Source organism: Triturus cristatus, chromosome 5_2 (genome assembly GCF_964204655.1).
Source record: "Triturus cristatus chromosome 5_2, aTriCri1.1, whole genome shotgun sequence".
Taxonomy (NCBI): domain Eukaryota; kingdom Metazoa; phylum Chordata; class Amphibia; order Caudata; family Salamandridae; genus Triturus; species Triturus cristatus.
The window spans coordinates 303024008-303044345 of record NC_140588.1 but is presented as its reverse complement, the minus strand read 5'-3'; the positions used below and the strand labels follow the sequence as shown (position 1 = coordinate 303044345).

Genomic DNA, 20338 nt, shown 5'->3' with positions numbered 1-20338 from the left:
TGCTTAAATATGAGAATACATATAATGAATGTCGGCGAGGTGCTTGTTGGTGGCTTGTTTTCCAGAACTTTGGCTGGGTAGGGAAGTAGAGATATTGGTCAGTAATTGGTGAGTTTGGTTGGTTCCACCGAGGGTTTCTTTAGGAGACATTGTCGGCCGCATGTTTACATGTTTCTGGGAAGGTGGCTGTACTTTTGGAGGAGTTGAGGACAGGGGTGAGGGCCTCACTGATAGGGATTGATCCTTTGTTGAAGGCATGGTGGGGGCAGGTGTCCGCCAGGGCCTTGGAGTGAATAGTCTTCATGATTGTTGTGGTGTCCTTTGTGCTAATGGTGCCCCACGTGGTGACTTCCTTCATAAACTAGGAGACTTCTGGAGACAGCCAGAGGGCCTGGTTGTGGGGAGGGAGTTGATGTATATGGTCAGGATTTAGCTCCAGAAGTTCGAGAGGTAATTGCACAGATCTTGTGAGTTTCTTTGCTGCTGTTTTAGCTGGCGTTTATTAATTCAACTACAGCCTTTTTCTTGGTTTCTCAAATGAGCTGGTGGTTTCTCCTCTGGATGGCTTTTACGGTGTCTTTTTACACATCCTCTTGGCTGGTTCTCCATTTCTATTCCAGTTGTTTGAAGTGGCAGTTGGCCATTTTGAGGTCTTCAGTGTACCAGCTGACTTGTGTTGTGGTTTGTACAGTGTTGCTTAATTTTTTTGGAGGCCAGCGTGTCAGTTGCTGAAGTTCTTGATGTTGTGTGCCAGGATGCCTGTGGGTTTTTGTTTTTGCTCATGTAGGACGGTTGTCCAGTTCCCCTCTGTTAGGTTGTTCTAGTGTTTGGCATGCTGAGCCCACTGTGGGGGCTCTTCTAGGTTGATGGATGTAGATTGTTAAACTGACTATGGCGTGGTCTGTGCAGGGGACGCGTCTTGGGGTGTTGATTGTAATGTTGTCGAAAGATGTGAAGCGGTGGTCTATTATGTGTCCGGCGTCCTCTGTGGGCTCTGTGACACATTGGATTAGTCGAAGGTTCCCAAAGTTGTCAAGAAGAGCAACTGAGGAGGGATTAGCCGCATCTTCAAGATGGAAATTCAGGTCTCCTAGGAGGATAAAAATGATGGTGTCTGACTGGGGGTTTGAGGGGGTAGTGGTTCAATGAAGTCTGTGATGTTGTTTTAAAAGTTGGCTCATGGTACAGGGTGGCAGTAGACCAAAGTCCCACCCAGGGTGACATTTGCTGTGATTTGTAATTTGAAGTTGAGGTGCTTCATGTAGTTTTTTCTGGCATCAGCAAAGGTGGTGCAGATGAAGGTGTGTTTGCAGACCATGGTGATTACTCCTCCAGAGTTATTTTGGTGGTCTTGCCTGGAAATTTTGTATCCGACGGGGATGGCGGCGGCAACGTCTGTGAATGAAGGTGTAGTCAGCCATGTTTCCGTGATAAACAGGGTGACGTCTTCCTGCATGTCCTAGATATCCGTGGTGTGTTTGCTGAGTGAGCGTGTGTTGAGGCGCATACATGCTATAGGTTTGTGGGGGGAGGGAGAGGTGCAGGTTTGTTTGTTGGTAGGTGTTTGATTGTGTGTGGGGGTGAGTGTAGTGGATATATTCTTGGTTGGTATTGCAGGGACGGTGGCGCAGGTGAAACGGAAGAGGGAGCAGGTGAAAGCTCTTTTCATGTTGTGTGGTGTGGTATACCAGCAGAAGTTGGTGGGGCATCTGAGGTTCAAGGTGCAAAGGATAGAGGTCGTGTAGTGGTTGGTCAAGGGGGGGGCAGAGTTTCTTGCATACGGCATAATGGCATAATGGCATAAAGAGGCAAGAGAAATAGAACAGAAAAGTCACAGAAATGGCCAAAGAGTCAAATAGAATGAGCCAACGACACAGAAAAGTCACAGTAAGAGTGAGAGGAAAATGCACAAAGAAAGAAAAGGCTCAAAGAATGAGACAGACGGCATAAAGAGCGAGTAACAAAGGCAAAAAAAAGACAAAAAGACACAGTTAGAGTGACAGAAAAGGCAAAAAGAGTGTGTGAAGTGGCACAAAATACACAGAGGATGGAAGACCAAGAGAGAGAGAGAACAAGATGGAGAGGTGCATGGTGGGTGCCCTGATTTGCGGGAGCCAGGTCCCGAGGGCCTTGACCGGTCAGAGTTCTGATCGTAGACAAGTCCGGGGGAGGCTGGGCCGATGCATCTGCTCAATCACTATTGAGTCCGCATTTCACTTATTCCACCTATGCATCCAGGAGGCTTCTTTTTCTCTTAATGCCAATTCTCTGTTACCTTCTAGGTGGTCTTTTGTCATATGGAAAATTCCACAGATTTTGTATTTGTTTTCTTGGATTGATCTTGTGTGTTTGACAAACATTCCCCCAAAGTAGACAATTTTAAAATATTTTTTAAGGCACACATGTTTTTTCCACCTCCCTCTTATTTGTCATTTATTGGAGACTACATATTCTGCATTACAATCGCAAATTATAATGTGAACACAGCATATTGTTTTGAGGTATTCTGCATATTTTACCTCTATGATCTTTAAATGCTGCTGTTTCTTCCATGACATAAGGACAGCAAACACATGATCACATTTGTCACTGCCCTTTTGAGCCCTAGGTAGTTATTTAAGCACTTGTTTGGATTTGTAGGAAATTGATACACTTTTGCATATTATGCTTCTAATAACTCTGTTTATAGCGTAAGTGGCCTTGGATGAACTTACAATGTGTTGGTTAATGTCCTTATCCAATTTAAAGATTGGCAGATTTCCCTTTAATATATAAAATATCTTATCACTTTCCAATGTATACCTTTGATTAATCTATTCTCTGACTCAAATCTCCTATGTTTTTGACTGAACGTTTTTAGGCAATCTTGTCTAGACGTTGCATTGTCTCATTATTTTTACTTATTCGTTGTAGCTTTCTTATATGCTGTTGCTGATTTCTGTCCTAATGTCAATTTCTTTATTATAGTCTTCATTTTTGCTACAGGTCCTCCTCGCTCTTAATATTTCTCTATAAGGAAAGAAAGAAAGGCTTGGTTAGCTTCTCATTTTCTTCCTTTCCATCCCTTGTCAGTTAAGGTTCAATCACAAACAGCAAACTAGAAAAAGTACAAACCTGGCGTAATGAAATGACTTTCGATGACTTCATACCCCAAATTGTGAATGTGAAACCATTGGCTTTACCCTGGTCACATCAACCTCACCCTCAAGGAACGCATTGCTCAAAAAACAGAAGCACCCTTATACTAGCTCTCTCTTTTAAAGAAAATGAAATAATTTCTTCTCAAAAGCTACTTCAGCACTTCATCCATGCTGTGAAGAAATATGATCACATCACCCCTGTCTTTATGGAACTCCTTTGGCCCCTCTTGCCAGCCTGAACCACCTTCAAAGGTAGTTTCATTATCTACAAAGCCATCATAACCAGCACCCCACTTATCTTACAGACAAAGTACCCATCTCTGATGGTTCTTGGCATACCTGCATCAGACTGCTGGCTAGGAAGTGTAAAAAAAAAAAAAGGCAGCATGCCTTTTCTATCGATGCATCCAGGATCTGTAACTACATCTATGTACCCAACATAAACACCACATTTCTGCTCCAATTTAGGGAAGAGCTGAAGAAAGTCACCTTTTTAAGGAACACTACATTACAGTATATTAACCGTCCACAACCCAGCTATCTTTCCTATTCCTCGTTGACTTTATGCTTGCTTTGACCCTGTACAGCATTCCACTGTCTTTTTGCTTGATTTGTGCTATAGAAATACCATGTACAAACATACATACAATTTTTTGACAACCCACCAGATACATTTTGTAGTTTTTCGATTGTAGTTTCCCTATACTTGGCAGATTGATTCTGATTTTCATTGATGACATTTGAAGCCTCACCCTGACCACCAACGTCCATCTGAACCTGAACTTCCATCAATTATAGTACACGGGCAAGCAGAATATGAGGTTCAAGAAATGTATGATTCTTTTATGTTTCTAGGCCGTGTTCAGCTCCCGTACAGCTAGAGAGATTATGCATCTAGAGTGTCTTCCTGGGAAGATGCATTGTCAGTTAATGCTGCATGTCTATTTTGAAGATTCTTTCAATGGCACCCAAATAAGCCTAGAACCTTGAGAGTATTTAAGTTGTAACTCTGCTGAAAACGTAGCCTGGAACAGTGCAGAGCTACCACATCTGCCAAAAAGGAAGGCACACAGTCTGCATTGACAGGTGCCTTGTTCTGAGATGCTGCACTTGGCGTACTTCTGAGTGGCTATGCTATCAATTCAATTCAATGACTTTATTCGAATACATGTCGTATCCATAAAGGTACAATTAAAATCATACAATGTATTACTTTAAAAGGTAATTATAAAACATACAAAACATGACATATAATAATTGAAATACGCCCCAAACAAAAATGCATAAAGTGCCATCAGACCTATACCGTAGTCATTGAGCAACGTGCACTTATAGCTGCTTTTAGACAGGCACCCAGACAAATGTTTTCGTCTTCATCTACCTGGTGAAAAAGCAATTCTAATGCATCTTTCAAGTGTCTGACTCCTCTTTTCTTTAAAAAGGGAAATAGAAAATGTTTAGAATACATAAGATAAAACCCACAGAAGAACATAGAATGTGACATAGATTGTCCTGAATTACCATCACAAGGACATGGTAGGAAATCCAGGTTAACGTTAAAACCCAAAGGAAAACATAACAGATATTTTGCTGTGCCTGCTCTATCTCTAAACTAAAGACTTCGTTCCCATTGCCCTTTAACTCCAGTCAGGTATGTTGCCATGTTAACTGGAGGGGTAAACAATGTATAAATTCTTCACAGATTCCTTGTATAGCTATTAGAGGATGTCTGATCGTATAATACCTGCCGTAACTGTTTTTTGTTAATGTCCAAGTTATTGAGTGGATCAGCAAAACTGAACTAAATGTAGATCTTACGCTGGTAAAGCAGGAAATCGCGAACCCCATCTCACATTTAAGACAATGATTAATGATATTCCTAATTAGACATGCTTTCTCATTTTTCCATATAGCAAGCCATAGTAAGGCGAGTCTTGATGTAGTCCTCAATATATGGGATGCCTATTTCTCTATGACAAATATAAGTAGCATAACGAGATGGGAGCCGACAGGGCCTTTCTACAAATCTGTTTTCCTTCAGCTGGACTGTGTTACAATCCTGGAATCCCCAGATACCAGCGCCATATGTGGCCGAGTGCAAATATGTTTTATATATTTACACTACAGGAAAGAGAGCACTCCTGCCCCTAGGTTGCTGTAAAAAAATAATGTGGCAATAGATTTTGTTAATTAGCTATGCTATCTTAAGAGCCCTGGTGCCTCTGCACGTACTGCCAGCCAGAGACATAATCTTCAAGCTAGTCAGAGTACTGGTTGTGGTTGGTGATGGTGGGATTGCAAAATGCAGTGCTAGTCCAGAAATGTCAAACTCAGGCTTCTTCTTCCTCAATCTGGTGTACACCATGATTTTCAGAAAGAGGGCATGGTCAAGCCCTATAACCAGCCCTCTCAAAGATGGTAGGTTGTCCATAGAATAATAATAACAGACTTATTTCTTCTAATGTCAGTTCCTGTTAATATGATATATAAGGAGGAATTTCCAATTGCTGGTTGCTTCACAGCGCATTTGTTCCCTTATTTTTGTGTCTCATTCATTGTCTTTTGCTACCATATTTCTCCCTGATATTTTGCTTTGAACTGTTTTGGTTTTGACCATCTACATCTCTATGCCTGTATTCTGCTTGTCTCTTCTATCCTTCCTGAGGTCAGGCGGAGTTTTGTGCCTTGCTTATTTCTCCAGTACTAATCTTCATCTTCTATTAGGGGCCACAATATTGCCAAGAATGTTTGTTCTCCTTGCTGGGATTGTCCTCCTAACTGGCATCCTTTAAAAGAGATCTTAAAACCCGTCATATATACTGTTCTGTGCTATGGGTAGCACCGTTGCTACTTAAAAGAGTTGCGGTTTCCTCTGGCAGTCAAAAAAGTGTCTTAACAGCCTTTTTAGTGTCCAGTCCTTGACACACTGTCTTGTCTTTGGTCCTTCTTCATTCCTCATTGACTACTAGTTCATATGTCTTGCAAACTAAGGAATAAAAGTATATCAAGAAGGTGGTCTGTCACTCAAACTAACTAATCTAATTGCAGTCATGGACACGTATGGTCTTCAGGTTTATCATGATCTCACTTGGTAAGCCTTCCTCCTCTATGCATATCTCCTTTGGTAGGCTTATGTTTAATCTGGGCAGTGAGGCACTGGAACAGAAATTACTTGTGTGCTAGGACTTCAAAAACACCACTGCCAGGACCATTAATATGGGTCTTTCCATGCACCAAGAAGCATGGTCTCCTGAAATAAAACAAGAGGCTCGGGTTTATCATAGTGACTTGCCATTTCATACTTTCCTTCTTGTTTCAGATGCTTTTGGGGATCTAGAGTTTGATGGTTCTGCATCAGTGATATCTACAGCTTCTCCTGGGAGGGGGCAGATAGCTACTGGACAGCCAGTCTAAGTCAATCCCAATCGATCTATCTAATCTTGCAATATTGTGATGTTGGGCTCTTGCCTTCGTTGTCTTAATAGGATGTCCCTTCCATTTGCCATGACTGATTTGTCTCTTCGCATACATTTGCTAGAGTTAAAGGTAGTTTTACTGACTTTATGAATGCACATTTCTCTGCTCAGGAATCTGCTTTACTGATTAGTTAATCCTGTAACTACATGCCATTGTCCCCATGGCATAACCTAATCATCGAAGCAGAGCATCCAAAAGAAGCAATGAGAGATGACTAGTGCAGATAATATGACATGTCTGATGAAATCGAAAACGTGCTGCTGCGGAAGAAAGTATTCCCAGAATAAAATCGCTTGAACATGTCTGCCATACAGTGGCAACACCTTGTGTCCTTGAGACTTATGCTGGAGAACTGTCTGCATAGTTGTTAAAGGTGAAACTTTGATGTGCTTTGTGGGGCTGTTGCCACACTGTGTTTTTTGGCATTTCTTCTAATTTTCCTTTCTCATTGCAGTCAAAAAACTTGTGGTGTCAGCTGGTGGAGACATTCAAATAATGTTGCCTAAGGATGAAGTAGAATTGAATGCCTTTGTTGTGCCTGCACCATCAGCAGGTGAGTTTTTATCATTTTATTTCTAGCTGTAATAATGCCATGCATGCCATGAAGTAAAGCGATTAGACTTTGTTGTGAGTGAGATTGGAGAGCTTGGGGCATAGTTCAAAGCAAAGGTTAGCTTTACAGTTCTACATAGAGTGAAATACTTTTCACCTCTGAATAGGGTAGGGTTGGACACACAAACCAATACAAAAGTGAAAGTAAACATTTCAAAATGGGTACCTAACAAAGAAATGAATTACAGATTCTTTTATTGTAGTTCTGGCCACATTTGAGAATGTCAATACAAAGCCATTTGTCCTTCCGTTTGTGATTTAAACTATATCGACTAAATCACAGTGAATTCTGTGATCTACACCAGTATTAGTTGTTTTTGGAGTTCCTTACTTTTCACAGTTGTGTTTGACCCCTGATACTGCCTTTGTGTTGTGTATCCTGCTTCTCTTGTTAGTATGACATATGAGATCAAATAATTTTATATATAATCTATGCTGATATACATCGGACCTTGGCATAGAAGGTTTCTTAAAAAATGTTACTGTTTGTGTCTAAAAACGCTTTTGAGGGGATTAAAAGATAACTTGTCAAACATCATCCAGATGAAGATTCACTGCCAAACAATGAGATAATCTGGTTATTTTGAGTAGTTTCAATTCCCATTTGGTACATTAGTATTATAGCTGGAGGACTGAATGCAGCATAGAGAACTACAGGGATCCACGATGTAATTGTAAATCTGCAAAACAAAAGGATAGGACCATACTTCAAAATCCATGTATCAAATAATTTATTGAAATAAATATTTCAGTTGCATATAAGGGACCAAAGATTACCTTAGCCTCTGTGTCTAGCCAGTACTCAAGTTTCACTGATGGGTGACCTACCATATTTTCCTAAGATAAGGATGAAATAAAATGCATACTTCTCTGGGCAAATCACTAAGCTTGTCAGCATTAGATGTAGCGTATGCCCCTTCAAAATGCCAAGGCGCAAGCTGTCTAAGCTTTGGAGAAACAAAAGGAGACTTTCCTGATTTGGAGTTCTAGAAAGAAGTCACAATTGAAAGGGGCAGGTGTGATGGCTAGTTTCTTTTCAACTGTACAATGAAGAGTAGGACTCTTTGCAATTAAGAATACCAGTCAAGCCATTACCTGAGAAGTATGTCTTGCGCTTTCCCTCAGTATTTAGGTGTTTCCGTTTCACAAAGACCTAGCTTATTGCTGTTCTTTTTAATTATCTTTAACCATTAGAGACACCATTCAACTATGAGTGGAGTTTGATAACCCACCCTGATGACTATGAAGGTGAGATTGAGAGTAAGAATGCCAGAACAATGAAACTGTCTCAGGTAAGCAAACCATCCATCATATCAGTACATGTTTTTTATTACTAACTGTTGTGATTTCCATTTAGCAAGGTCAATGTATCTACTAGACTACAGTTTTGATCTCTTTCTTAAAACCAAAACTTGCAAACCCTTAGATAGACACACATATAAAAAAAGAATAAAGAACCCTTGGTGGACTTTAATTTTAGGTATATTCTTTTCTACATGTAACACATCATTCAACCAGTGTCACTTCTGATTTGGCTTCCCCAAATACCCATATTTTATCAAAGTCTTTAGAGATTGGATTTGTAAAATACCTTTGTGACAAGCGAGGAAGTCACAAGAGCATTTGCCATTCTTGCCAAAGTAAAATGCTTTCCAAGCTCACCTGGAATAAAGTAGAGATTTAGGGTTTGATTTACTAATCAAGTAATAACAATCGCACAGTTGAATACCAGCTGAACTTCATTTTTGAATGCAAGTAATTTATCACACAGTACTTTGTGTAAACGTTCATCACTGTCATCATATTTGTCCATCTAGGACACCTGGCTAAAGTTATTTCGGGTTGTAGCTCACCACCTTTTATAGTTTGATGTTAACTATCAATATTTATGTATACTTATGCTTTGATTATGAGTGTCTCACAATTACCGTTACCCAGTGTTCCTGTGTTTTCGGAAGCAGGTAAATAACGAGGATCACAAGTTTCTGGAGAATAACATGCAGGAATTGATGTGTCCAAGTCAATTCTTGCATGTTTTCCTCTTGTGTTCTCATATGTGAAACACTAAAACTCATAATTCCAGTGGGTCCAAAAACTCTCGTTACCAGGCCCCTCCAAATTTACAAGTTAATCGTAATTGAGGCTTACCGCATGCTTGGTTTCAGGAGATACAAAAAGGAGACAAGGAAAACCCTAAAGGTCAGACGGGACCAGGGGTAGACAAGTATTTTAAAGGAACAGTGGTCCCATTCAAGAGTGGTCAAAATAGTTATCACAATTACTATAATGAGAAATTGGAGTACAAAAGAGTGATCAATGCAAGTTATGAAATAAAATTATTTATAATAATAATTAGGAAAACATAATAAACAAATCAGTGAGTGAACTAGCCATGAGGAGGTTAAAAGGGAAATCAGCCGATTTCCTTAACCCAGGCTGGTGACTTAAAAAGGTGACTTTATAGTGAACAGTGAAAGTACGTAAAAGTCAGATCAACATCTCATACTCAAACAACAGGTATACAATAAAGTATTGAGTTTAGAGACGAAGGTCGACGACGTTTCGATCCCCATATGAATAGTGGGATCTCTTCAGGACAAGGCGATGGTAGGGGTGCCTGGGAAGTAGCCTGGGTAGGTGTGGAACTAAAAAGGGGAGGGGAAGGGAAAGAAGTAAAAATAGGCGCTAGATAAAGCGAGGAAATAGAGAGAGAGGGGTAAAGGAGAAGGGTGATCAGAGTGGACCAAGAATATTATATGAGGTTAATTGGGTAAGTGATCGGAGCAGAGCTAGATATAAGAGGGAAGTGGCGTGTGTAGATGGCCCGATGGAATGAGAACAAGAATCAGAGTGAAGCTGAGAAAGGTAGAAGGGGCGTGGAGGCCGAAAATAAGGCGTAATAGCAAAGGTTGAGGGCACAGGGGGCTCGGGTGCGACAGATCAGGAAAACCCGGCCAGATGTAGGGGGGAAAAAGGATCAGGTGGGGAAGGAGAGAAGGGGGGCCGTAAAGCAGCAGTCGGATTTACGTGGTAGCAAGAATGAGGAAGGGCCATTAAGCTACAGGAGCGGTGATGTAGGCACAATGAGGAACGGAAGGTCCGATCTCGACAGCGGGTATGCGCGATTGCTGGTTCAGCGCAGGGTTACGACGATCCGCGCCGGGCCCCGCGAGCGGGATGGAAGTGAGGCCTCTGCTGCTGGTAGGGAGGAAGAGGACAGCAGGGTAGTAACGTGGCGGCATACGGGAGATAGGAGACACGGGGCAGGGGAGTCGGACATAGCGTCCCTTACCGTGCAATAGTGGAGGGTAGACATGCGGGTAAACTTCGGAGCAGGGATCCGCGCTGGGAGTGCCGTGATAGTGTGGGGCAATGCCTTCGGTGCAAGAACCTGTGGTGAGGTTGGATCAGGAGCTTCCGGGAACGAGGAGTCACAGGATGTGTGCTTGTGGTAGCTGAGGGATAAGGCGAACAGGAAGGGGCGGGCTATAATAGGGAGGGGAAAGGAAATGGAGGGGGGACTAAGTGCCGGGAATCAAAAGGACGTGCGGCCATGATGGAAAGGGAAAGAATAAGGAAGGAATGAGGCCCTGAGGTGGAGTAGTATCCAAGGAACGGATAACAGCTAGTATAGGCAATCGGCGTAGGAAGATAATAAACTAGAATAAAAAGAGGAGGCCCCATCAGTGGAATGGGGGCCACGTAGAACCTAAAAAAGGGGGGAGGGGGGAGGGGAGAGAGATAAAAAGGAGTAATTGAGAGGATAAGGAGTGAGGAGAAAGGCATGAAGGAGAATGTTAAAATCGCCAGGTGAAAAAATAGAATGGATGGCGGCAAGGGAAGTGGAAGGTGGAGGAAGGGGAGAGAGATAAAAGAGGGTAAAAGATGGGGAAGGAAGTAAGGAGAGAGGCATGCAGAAGAGTATTCAAATCGCCAGGTGTAGAATTAGGATGGAGGGCGGCAAGGGAAGGGGAAGGCAGGAATACAAGGATAAGAGAGGGAGGCAATTGGAACAACACCAAGGGGTTACAAGAATCCATTAATCATGACAGCTTATTCAAAAATCAGAGGTATTCATGGGATGGTTAGAGCAAGTTAGACCAATCCTCCAAACGGTTCAACCCTGTGTGCAGGCTGTCAGTGCGGATTATCCATTTTAGTTCTTCTTTGTTGGATCACGCTAATGACTTGCCACCTTAAGTCATCTTCGGTGTGGTTCAGGGCAGTGAAGTGTTCGACGAGCAGTTTTACAGCGGATCCTGCTTCTGGTTTGGCAAATCCGTATTCTGATCGTCTGTGTTGTTTGTCCCACATAAATCAAGTTACAAGGACAAGTGATCGCATATATAACGTTAGAGGTGTTACAATTGGAAAAGTGATGGAGAGTGATGTCAATATTAGCATGCACAAATTATTTAGTGTCTATGGTGAGACTGCAAACACTACAGGTGGCGCATTTGAAGTGGCCAACTAGGGGCGGAAGATTCCATAGTGTTCTGATGGTGGCGTCCTTTTTTGTAAATAATTTTCTTTCATAACTTGCATCAACCTTTCAGGAGATAGCATCAAAGCCAACACACAATATTTTTGACTATATGCAGCACGATACTGGCTGTATACCGAGAAAAAACTCTACTTGTTTGCAGTAACCTACGCTTAGTTTGGTTAAAATATTGAGAGATTTAACACTATGCTACAGTAGGGTTGGCTCTCTCCATGTTATGGAGGGTAAGCCGTCTAGGTCCCCATAACTTGGAACATTTGTGAGTGCAGGGATGCCAAATAAATAAGGATAATATATTATTAACATACAGAAATGTTTACAATAAGCAGGTCATTCAGAAACACTTTCTGTTTTAAGCACCATAAAGCATAAACCACAGTCTTGACCTGAGTTGTGTGATTCTGTGTTCTATGTAATTATTTGAAGAAACATTACATGATTTATTCATTGCCATGTATTCTTCTGCACTTTTCTTTGAATGCATGTGCACTATAAATACATAATTTCTTACTGCATTGCTAAATGCAGTTGATGTGAGATTTTACGTTTCATATTTAATTTTACTGTTCAGTTTACATCTGTTTTATGAATCGGGCATATATAATGAACATACTTATAGTCATTATTAACCTTTCTGCCATTGTTTTACACTGACTTTAGCTTCAGATGTAGGTGTCCTGTCACTGGCGTATAACCCGCCGCAACTCCCTAAGGCTGCTTCGGGCGAGCCGGACACACAGTGGTTTGAGGTCAATTTGGGGCTGGGGAGAGATGGCGGAGTTCCGCACTACTTAATTTGACTTACCTGCAAGCGGTCGGCACACCTGTATACAGTCCCACAACACCATTCTTTTCCTTGTGGGGCCCTGCATAGAACAGGCCATTGGCTTCTCCTTGTTCCTGGGGAATTCTGGGTCCCAGAATTCCCTCTACTGACACATATTTTGTCCTCTCCAAAATGGCACCGTGCCTTCTTTACTTACCTGAAATCTCCCATCCCAATATGGCGGCACCCTGTTTCCTGATGCAGTCTCATGTTTGTGATGTATGTAAGGGAGGTAGTCTTTTTTTCCCTGTGTCGCAACGCTTTCTAGTGTTATAGGTGTGTTCCCCACTCCCAATTCCTTTCCAGTTAAGAAGTTCTTGTTTTCCTTTGGCGCTTACTTGTCCTTCCCCCTGGTCTTCCGGCTTCCAGTACTGTGCTGTCATTTTCCGTGGTCTTGCTGTCATCAGGAGGTTTTTTGCCCTCAGGCCTTTTCCTCCATTTAGGGCTTCTTCCTGAAGGCACTATATGCTTGGCACTACCTAGTGTCTGTTGCATTTTGGCTACTAGAAGGGGTCACCCTTATCTCTGGCAGAAATGGACAGTCTAAACTGGGGCCCTCCAGTCTACCCATCATCATAATCTTTCAGACCAGCATCAGTATCCTGATACTAGTTTTCAGAAACATCTTAACATAGCACCTTTATTTAAAGTATATGACCTTGACCCTAAAAAAATATTAAACAATCAATCAATCAATCAATCAATCAATCAATCAATCAATCAATCAGGGAATTGTAAGCACGCTACTCACTCGTGAGGGTCTCAAGGCGCTGGGGGGGCGTGGGGAGCAGATCAGTTTAGCCGAAGAGCCAGGCCTCGAGGGCCTTCCTGAAGCAGTTCAGGGAGGGGGGTTGTCTGATGTCGATCGGGAGCTCATTCCAGGTCTTGGCCGCGATGTAGGAGAAGGCTCTTCCCCCTGCTTTGGTTTTGCGGATGTGTGGGGTCTCGGTGAGGATGAGGTTGGCTGATCGGAGGTTTCTTTTGGGTACGTGGAGGGTGATTCTATCGTTGAGGTATTGGGGTCGGGTGTTGTGTAGGCATTTGTTGGCGTGGGTGACCATCAGTTAGTGATTTCATGCTAGAAATATCTCGGCCTTCCCTATTTTATCCTAAGTAAGAACTGTATAATCCCTTTGTCCAACTATAACATTCCATGTTTAAGAGTCTCTACCTCGATGTTCAGCAGGCTCTTATTACTTGTTCACAACAGCCTAGGTGATACACAGGGCAATGGCGCTGAGAATACGTTTAAAATAAGTTTGAAAAATCCATAGCAATATAAAAGTGTATAATCATGCAAGGATGACAAATTCAAAGCTTTTTTTCTCAAGAAGTGCCACAGCTTTAGCTATTCTGCAATGTAATACTTATTTGATTGTTCACTCTATGCCTGACGAGCAAAGACATCATGATTAAACATAACACGCACGTTGTTAGGAAATTAGTAAACATCCACACTATTTCCTTGGATGTAATGTATTTTGTTAATTCTGAATTTTAACTCTGCAAATGTAAATGTAAAACTGCAGAACTCTGCAGGGCCGTCCTTTGTTAAGCCCTGGTAAGGTAACACTTAATACTTCTTCATTTTGTTTGAAAAGTATAATAACTCATTGAATATAGTATTATTCAAATGGTTCTCATAGTTTGTCATACAATTGGTTTGAGTATAACCACTACTTGACTTAACTCAGCTTATCTGCTCTACAACTGTGAAGACTTTTTAGCAGGATGTGCTATTGGAGATTCTCCTTTGAGCCCCTTGACTTTATTCTTGACAAACTTATCCAACACCATTTTAAGTCATACATGATAGTGCTTGGTAACTGCCAAAATATTGGACTAAGGGCGTGACTTAGAAATTGGAGGATGGGCGGCTCAGTTGCAAACACAATGGAGTACATTTTCAGCTAAAATATCAGCCGCTTGTCCTTATTACAGTCCAGAGGACCATCAGCATTCCTTCAACCAAAAGCTTCCCCAATGGTCCGATAGAGTAGGCGCCCTTGGAGGAAGGGCTTACACTGCCTGCCCTATTTAGGGTGCATAGTGTCTTGTCCACATTTTCTGTCCCTCACCAGCAGGCGAGGGACACAAATAAAACAAATAATTATCCTCACACCTAGGGAACAAAACTCACTTGGTGTGGCTTCATTTTTGTTTTGTTTTTGAATAACAGACACCTACTTTGGTTGTCTTGTTTTGAATACCAAAACATTTGTAAATGTTTGAAGGATGGCTGTCCAAACTGATGATGTCTGTTGACCAAACCTTTTGTACCATAACAGGAACCAACATCAAGGTATATAAATCACTGCTGGGTTGGCTGTGATCTCTAAATTGGGCGGATAGTAGTCTGTCCTGATGACAGACCTAATGTCCTCCACCATTCTGATGGATAGAGTACCATCCACCAAACTCCAGACCTGGCCCTAAATCTGGTAACTCAACGCTGCTCAAGGGTGAGGATCATGATGGGTCACCTGAAATGCTATTTATCTCAAGGTCTACTTCTCACCTGTTGGCAGTAGTGGTAGAGAAGAAGGGAGGTTGGTCCAGTGAAACACACCTTGTGGGTTCAAAAACCTGGGACCTCTTGCACGATAAGTTTGAAAGAGGCCCTGGTGAGCTTCCAAACTGTAAGTTGCCCAAGGGGCTATTGGTATGGAGGCTTCTTTGAGGGTTACCATATCCTGTGTCTCCACCCTTCTTTGCTTCACTCATGACTCTTATCTCCTTACTCTTCCTCTCTCAGCTACCACACATGCTCTTTACCTCTGCACCAACATTATATTGATTGCATGAAAGATGCTTCAGCAATGGCTGACTCCAGAGTCATCTGCACAACAGCACACACACATGCTGCAGCCAATCAGATGGTTCACATACCAGACAATGCATGTTCTCTCCCTAGCTGACAATCCCAGCTTCCATAACATTCTGGAAAATGCTGATTTCATCAATAGCAAAATCATCTGTTTTTTAAAGATTTTTATAGAGAAGTTTCAGTAAAGGGCCCTTTTTGGGATCTTTTCCTAAGTTTCATCAACCAAACTCCTCATCAATAATGAGTGCTATATTAGAATAATATATTTATGTGTATATGTTATGGCACCACTATATTAATAATTTAGATCTACGTGAGGGATAAAAGAAAACAGTGCATACAAAATTGTGCCTGCATGGATTTATTTTAAAACATTGTTCACACATAAATGACTTAACATAAGTCACATATTCAACTAAAAGTGGTGACAACATGCTTGTTTTTCCCATAGAAAGATTCTAATTAAAGCACTGTGAAAGTCTCAATTAGTGCATCACCAACTTAATCAGGAAAGACTGATTTTGTACTTGGAGCTTCCGCATATCCTCATTATATTTTATGCATTACATCACATCACAATTATATCAGATCCAGTCCATCGATGTGACCACTACTTGACAAGGTAAGTATAGTAGTTGAGTAGTGTGGTTAATAGGGTGGGATAATCGATATGAAGGTACGAATAATACAATTGTAATTATCATGATGATGTTGCTGTTACTCACAAAATCCACTCACTTACTTATAGATATACTAACAAATGTACACAGTCACTGTGACAAGCACATACTCTCCTATACAACCTCTCTCACACTCACTTACTCACCCATACAGTCTCTCACATACCCATTCACTCATCCATACAGTCGCTCACACACCAATTCACTTACCCATGGAGCCACTTACACACCCATTCATACACCCATACAGTCACTCTTATACCACATTACCGACTCATACAGACACTTACGTACCTGCTCAGTCACCCATTCAGCTGCTCACGTACCTTCTCATATACCATTTAATGCCACTGACACACCCCCTCACTCACCCATTCAAAACCTCACACAGCCACTCACTCATATATACAGTCTCTCACATACCCCCTCACTCTTCTATACACCACTTGCACATCCATACAGTCACTCACACAGCCACTTACCTTAGTATATATGTTTAACACTACGTAACTTTGAGAAAACACTCAGAATCATGGGATGATGTCATCAGTAATGTCATCAGTGATGTCACCGACCATGTCATCAGTGATTTTATATATGAGGTCATAAGCAGTGCATTGCAGGGGCGTAAGTTATAGTTAGCTCAGTTAACTATAACTGCTGAATTTATCTGGTTTTGTACGAGTGAAATGTGAGCCTAACTTCCCTGTAATCTTTGTTTTTTCCAGTGAATTTTCTAAGATTATTTAGATTCTATTTCCAAACTTTAACATTCCTGTAACCTTCTGTTTTTTCAGTGAATTTCTAAGATTTTTTTAATTCTATTTCCTAACTAATGGAGATAGGGGCCGGGCCTCGTGCCTCCCACAAGCTCTCATCAATCCCACTGGGTGTGACTTACTGGAGGTAACAGGAGGGGTTTTTGGCCCCCAAGGACCCTTAGCATCCAAGTGGAATTTATCCCCCAACAAGTAGTGCACCAGGAGGCGCTTTTGCAGAGTGGTGTAGAAAGGCATAGGGGCCTCCGACAAACTCTCAGCAATCTTGTTGTGTGGGACTTATTGGAGGTAACAGGAGGGGTTGTTTGACCCCAGGACCCTCATCAGCCAAGGTGACTTCATCCCCCAGTAAGTTGTTTGCCAGGAGGCCCTTTTGCAGAGTGGTTGGGAAAGGGGGCATGGCCTCTGGCGACATCCCCAGGGCTGGCGTTTTTTTTAAAATCTTTTTTTTTAATTAATATTTTAGTAATGGGGAGGGAGGCTGCATGGCCCTCCTCTCTGGGCCGATTTCAGCCTAGGGGACCCCACCCCCTGGGGCCTGACTGCCTTTTTAAAATAAAATATAGCTTTATAAGGGAAGGGCGGTTGCTCAGCCCCCTCTTCCTGGGCTGATTTTGGCCCAGGGGATCCCATTCTCCAGAGCCAAGGCATTACACTATGGGGAGTAAGGCAGTGGGGCCGCCTCCCCGGGCCAATTTCAGCACCAGGCACCCAATCCACAGGGCCCAGCCTCTCTTTTCTGAGTGCCCCTGCGTTGGGGACCATGGAGGGAGCCTCAAGGTCCCCACGGTTCCTGCTGACTGCTTGTGTCCTTATGGAGCAGGCATTCCTATGACAGACAAGGGGCTGCTGAAAGGCAGCACCTTGTGTGTCAGAGCATTGTTTTCATCTGTTTCTCTGCATGCACAAAGCTCCACGTTCTGCAAGCTGTAGCTGTTTGACAGCTCTGGCTTGCAGAAAGCAGAGTTATGTCAGCTCCCACCAAGCAAAAGCAAACAGCTAGCTCTAGAGGGTGGGCACCTCGGGAGGTAGCAGGAGCTGACCCTGGGGGTTTGGGGGAGCAGTGTTGCGGTCTCAAGGGCCGTTGGTGGCTCCAACATAAAAGTGAGCCCCAGGGAGGTGGTGGTTCCTGGGGCTGGGAGTCTGCAACGGAACCTCTACATTCATCACTTTCGTGGCTAGGGAAAGGGCGCCCAGCCACGTCCTGTCGAGGCCAGCCACTGAGTCATGCAAGCTGTCCAGCCTCTGCGTGGCTGCGGACGTGAGAACCAACATCCTGAGGGTCAGGAAGCCAGAAGTTGGGCCATTCCACTCTTTTCGCCCTTTGTCACTGCCTCCAAACCCTCCTAGTCTGATGTTTCAGGCCCATCATCGGCCAGTCGGAAGCAGGATTCGCCATCACCTCTTCCGCTGGCAGTCCTTCATGTTAGACAGGTGGGTTCTGCAGATAGTCCGAAGGGGCTTCTCCCTCCCCTTCGAGACTACACCTCTCTCCATGCCACCCTCCTATGACCGTATGTTGGAAGATCATTTGGCGCTTCTCCGCAAGGAAGTTATGTCTCTCTTGGCCAAGGGAGCGAAAGAGAGGGTCCCTGTTCCAGAAGTAGGATGTGGTTGTTATTCCCGCTACTTTCTGAGGACAAAGACCTGCGTACTATCCTGAAACTCGGGCACTCAACTTCTTCCTCTGGAGGAGAAGTTCAAAATGTTCACTTTGGCCCATGTCCTTTCTGCCCTAGACCCAGGAGACTGGTTGGTAGTGTTGGACTTGCAGGATGCTTATTTTCATATTCCCGTCCTGCCTTACCACAGACGTTAGTTATGGTTCAGGGTAGGCCAAGAGCCCTTTCAGTTCACCGTGCTCCCCTTTGACTTTACCTGTGCCCCTCGGATGTTCGCGAAAGTGATGGCGGGGGTCACAGCTCATCTCAGATCAGGGGTTCCAGTATTCTCCTATCTTGACGGCTGGCTGCTGAAGGCGGGCTCCCACCTCCAGACTACGGTGGACCTCCTGCACACGCTGGGGTTCACTATCAACATGCCAAAGTAAAACTTGACTCCCTTTCATTGGAGCGATTCTAGACACAGTGCAATTTCGGGTCTATCCTCCCAAACAGTGAGTCTGGGATATTCTGGCTTGATACCGATGTTTCAGATTCCTGGATTTCAGTGAGAATGACTCTGTGGCTGGTGGGCCTTATGGCCTTCTGCATTCTGCTGGTGGATCATGCCAAATGGCATATGCGGGCTGTGCAGTGGGACCTGAACTTCCAGTGGGTGCAGCATCAGGGGAATCTTTCCGACTATGTCCAGATATCAGAGGGAACTGCGCAGCAACTGCAGTGTTGGCTGACGAATCAAGATTGGGTCAGAGGCAAATCCCTCTCCCTTCCCAACCAGATCTGACGGTGGTGATGGATGCGTTACTCCTGGGATGGGGCGGCCACCTGTGAGAGGCGGAGATTAGAGGCATCTGGATACCGGCAGAGTCTGGTCCCCATATCAACCTTTTGGAGCTCTGGGCGATCAGACTAGCACTGAAGTTATTCCTTCCCTGTCTCAAAGGTAGAGTAGTGCAGGTGTTCATGAACAACACCACTGCCATGTGGTACTGGAACAAACAGGGCAGGGTGAGGTCTTGGACCCTTTGTCAGGAGGCTCTCCACCTCTGGACATGGCTGGAACATCAGGGCATATCCCTGGTGGTTCACCACCAAGCAGATTCTCTGAAAGCCAGAGCAGACAAAGTCAGTCGTCGGTGCCTGATTGATCATGAAATACATCTCCACTCGGAGGTTGCTGAAGGTCTCTTTCTGCAGTGGGCAGAGCCTTGGTTAGATCTGTTCGCCTCCAAAGAGAATGCGCAATGTCAGCACAATTGCGCGTTGGAGTTTCCAAGGTGGCCCTCGCTCGGTGACACTTTTCTTCGCGAGTTGAGCTTTGGCCTCCTCTATGCCTTTCTGCCTATACTAATTCTGCTAAGAGTGCTCAAGAAGATCAAGCACATACGGGCTCAAAGCATTCTTGTGGCTCTGGATTATGCATGAAGAGTGTGGTATTCTGACCTTCTGAGCATGGACATCGATCCTCCAATCAGACTGCCACTTTGGGAGGATCTTCCTTTGCAGCAGCAGGGGATGGTTCTTCACTCGAACCTATCCAGTCTCCACTTCCTTGCGTGGAGATAGGGCTGCTGCAGTTGACAACTTTCGACCTTCCACCCGAAGTCTGTGGTGTCATCTTGGCAGCCACGCGTCCCTCCACTGAAACGGTATACGCCTGTAGATGGAACAAATTTGTGTCATGTTGCACAGCAAAGGATGTTGATCCCCTTTTTGCCCCTCTTTCAGAGGTTTTATTGTAATACTTTCTTTGGCCCAGCAGGGTTCTGCTTTATGCACCTTTAAGGGCTATCTCTGCCTTTCTGAGACTTCCAGAATCAGCCTTCTTTGTTCAATTCTCCCATTGTTAACAGGTTTCTTAAGGGTCTTAA

The 20338-nt window shown here is 43.5% G+C and overlaps 1 protein-coding gene across 1 annotated transcript in view; it reads left to right on the top strand.

Annotated features, from left to right (window-relative positions):
• Positions 1–20338, top strand: part of KIAA0319 (KIAA0319 ortholog) — a 415358-nt gene that overhangs the window by 140112 nt on the left and 254908 nt on the right. Inside the window, exons 5-6 of the mRNA XM_085607057.1 lie at positions 7072–7170; positions 8424–8521. Of these exons, the coding sequence (XP_085463183.1) occupies positions 7072–7170; positions 8424–8521 (197 nt within the window). The remainder of the gene's footprint in view (positions 1–7071; positions 7171–8423; positions 8522–20338) is intronic.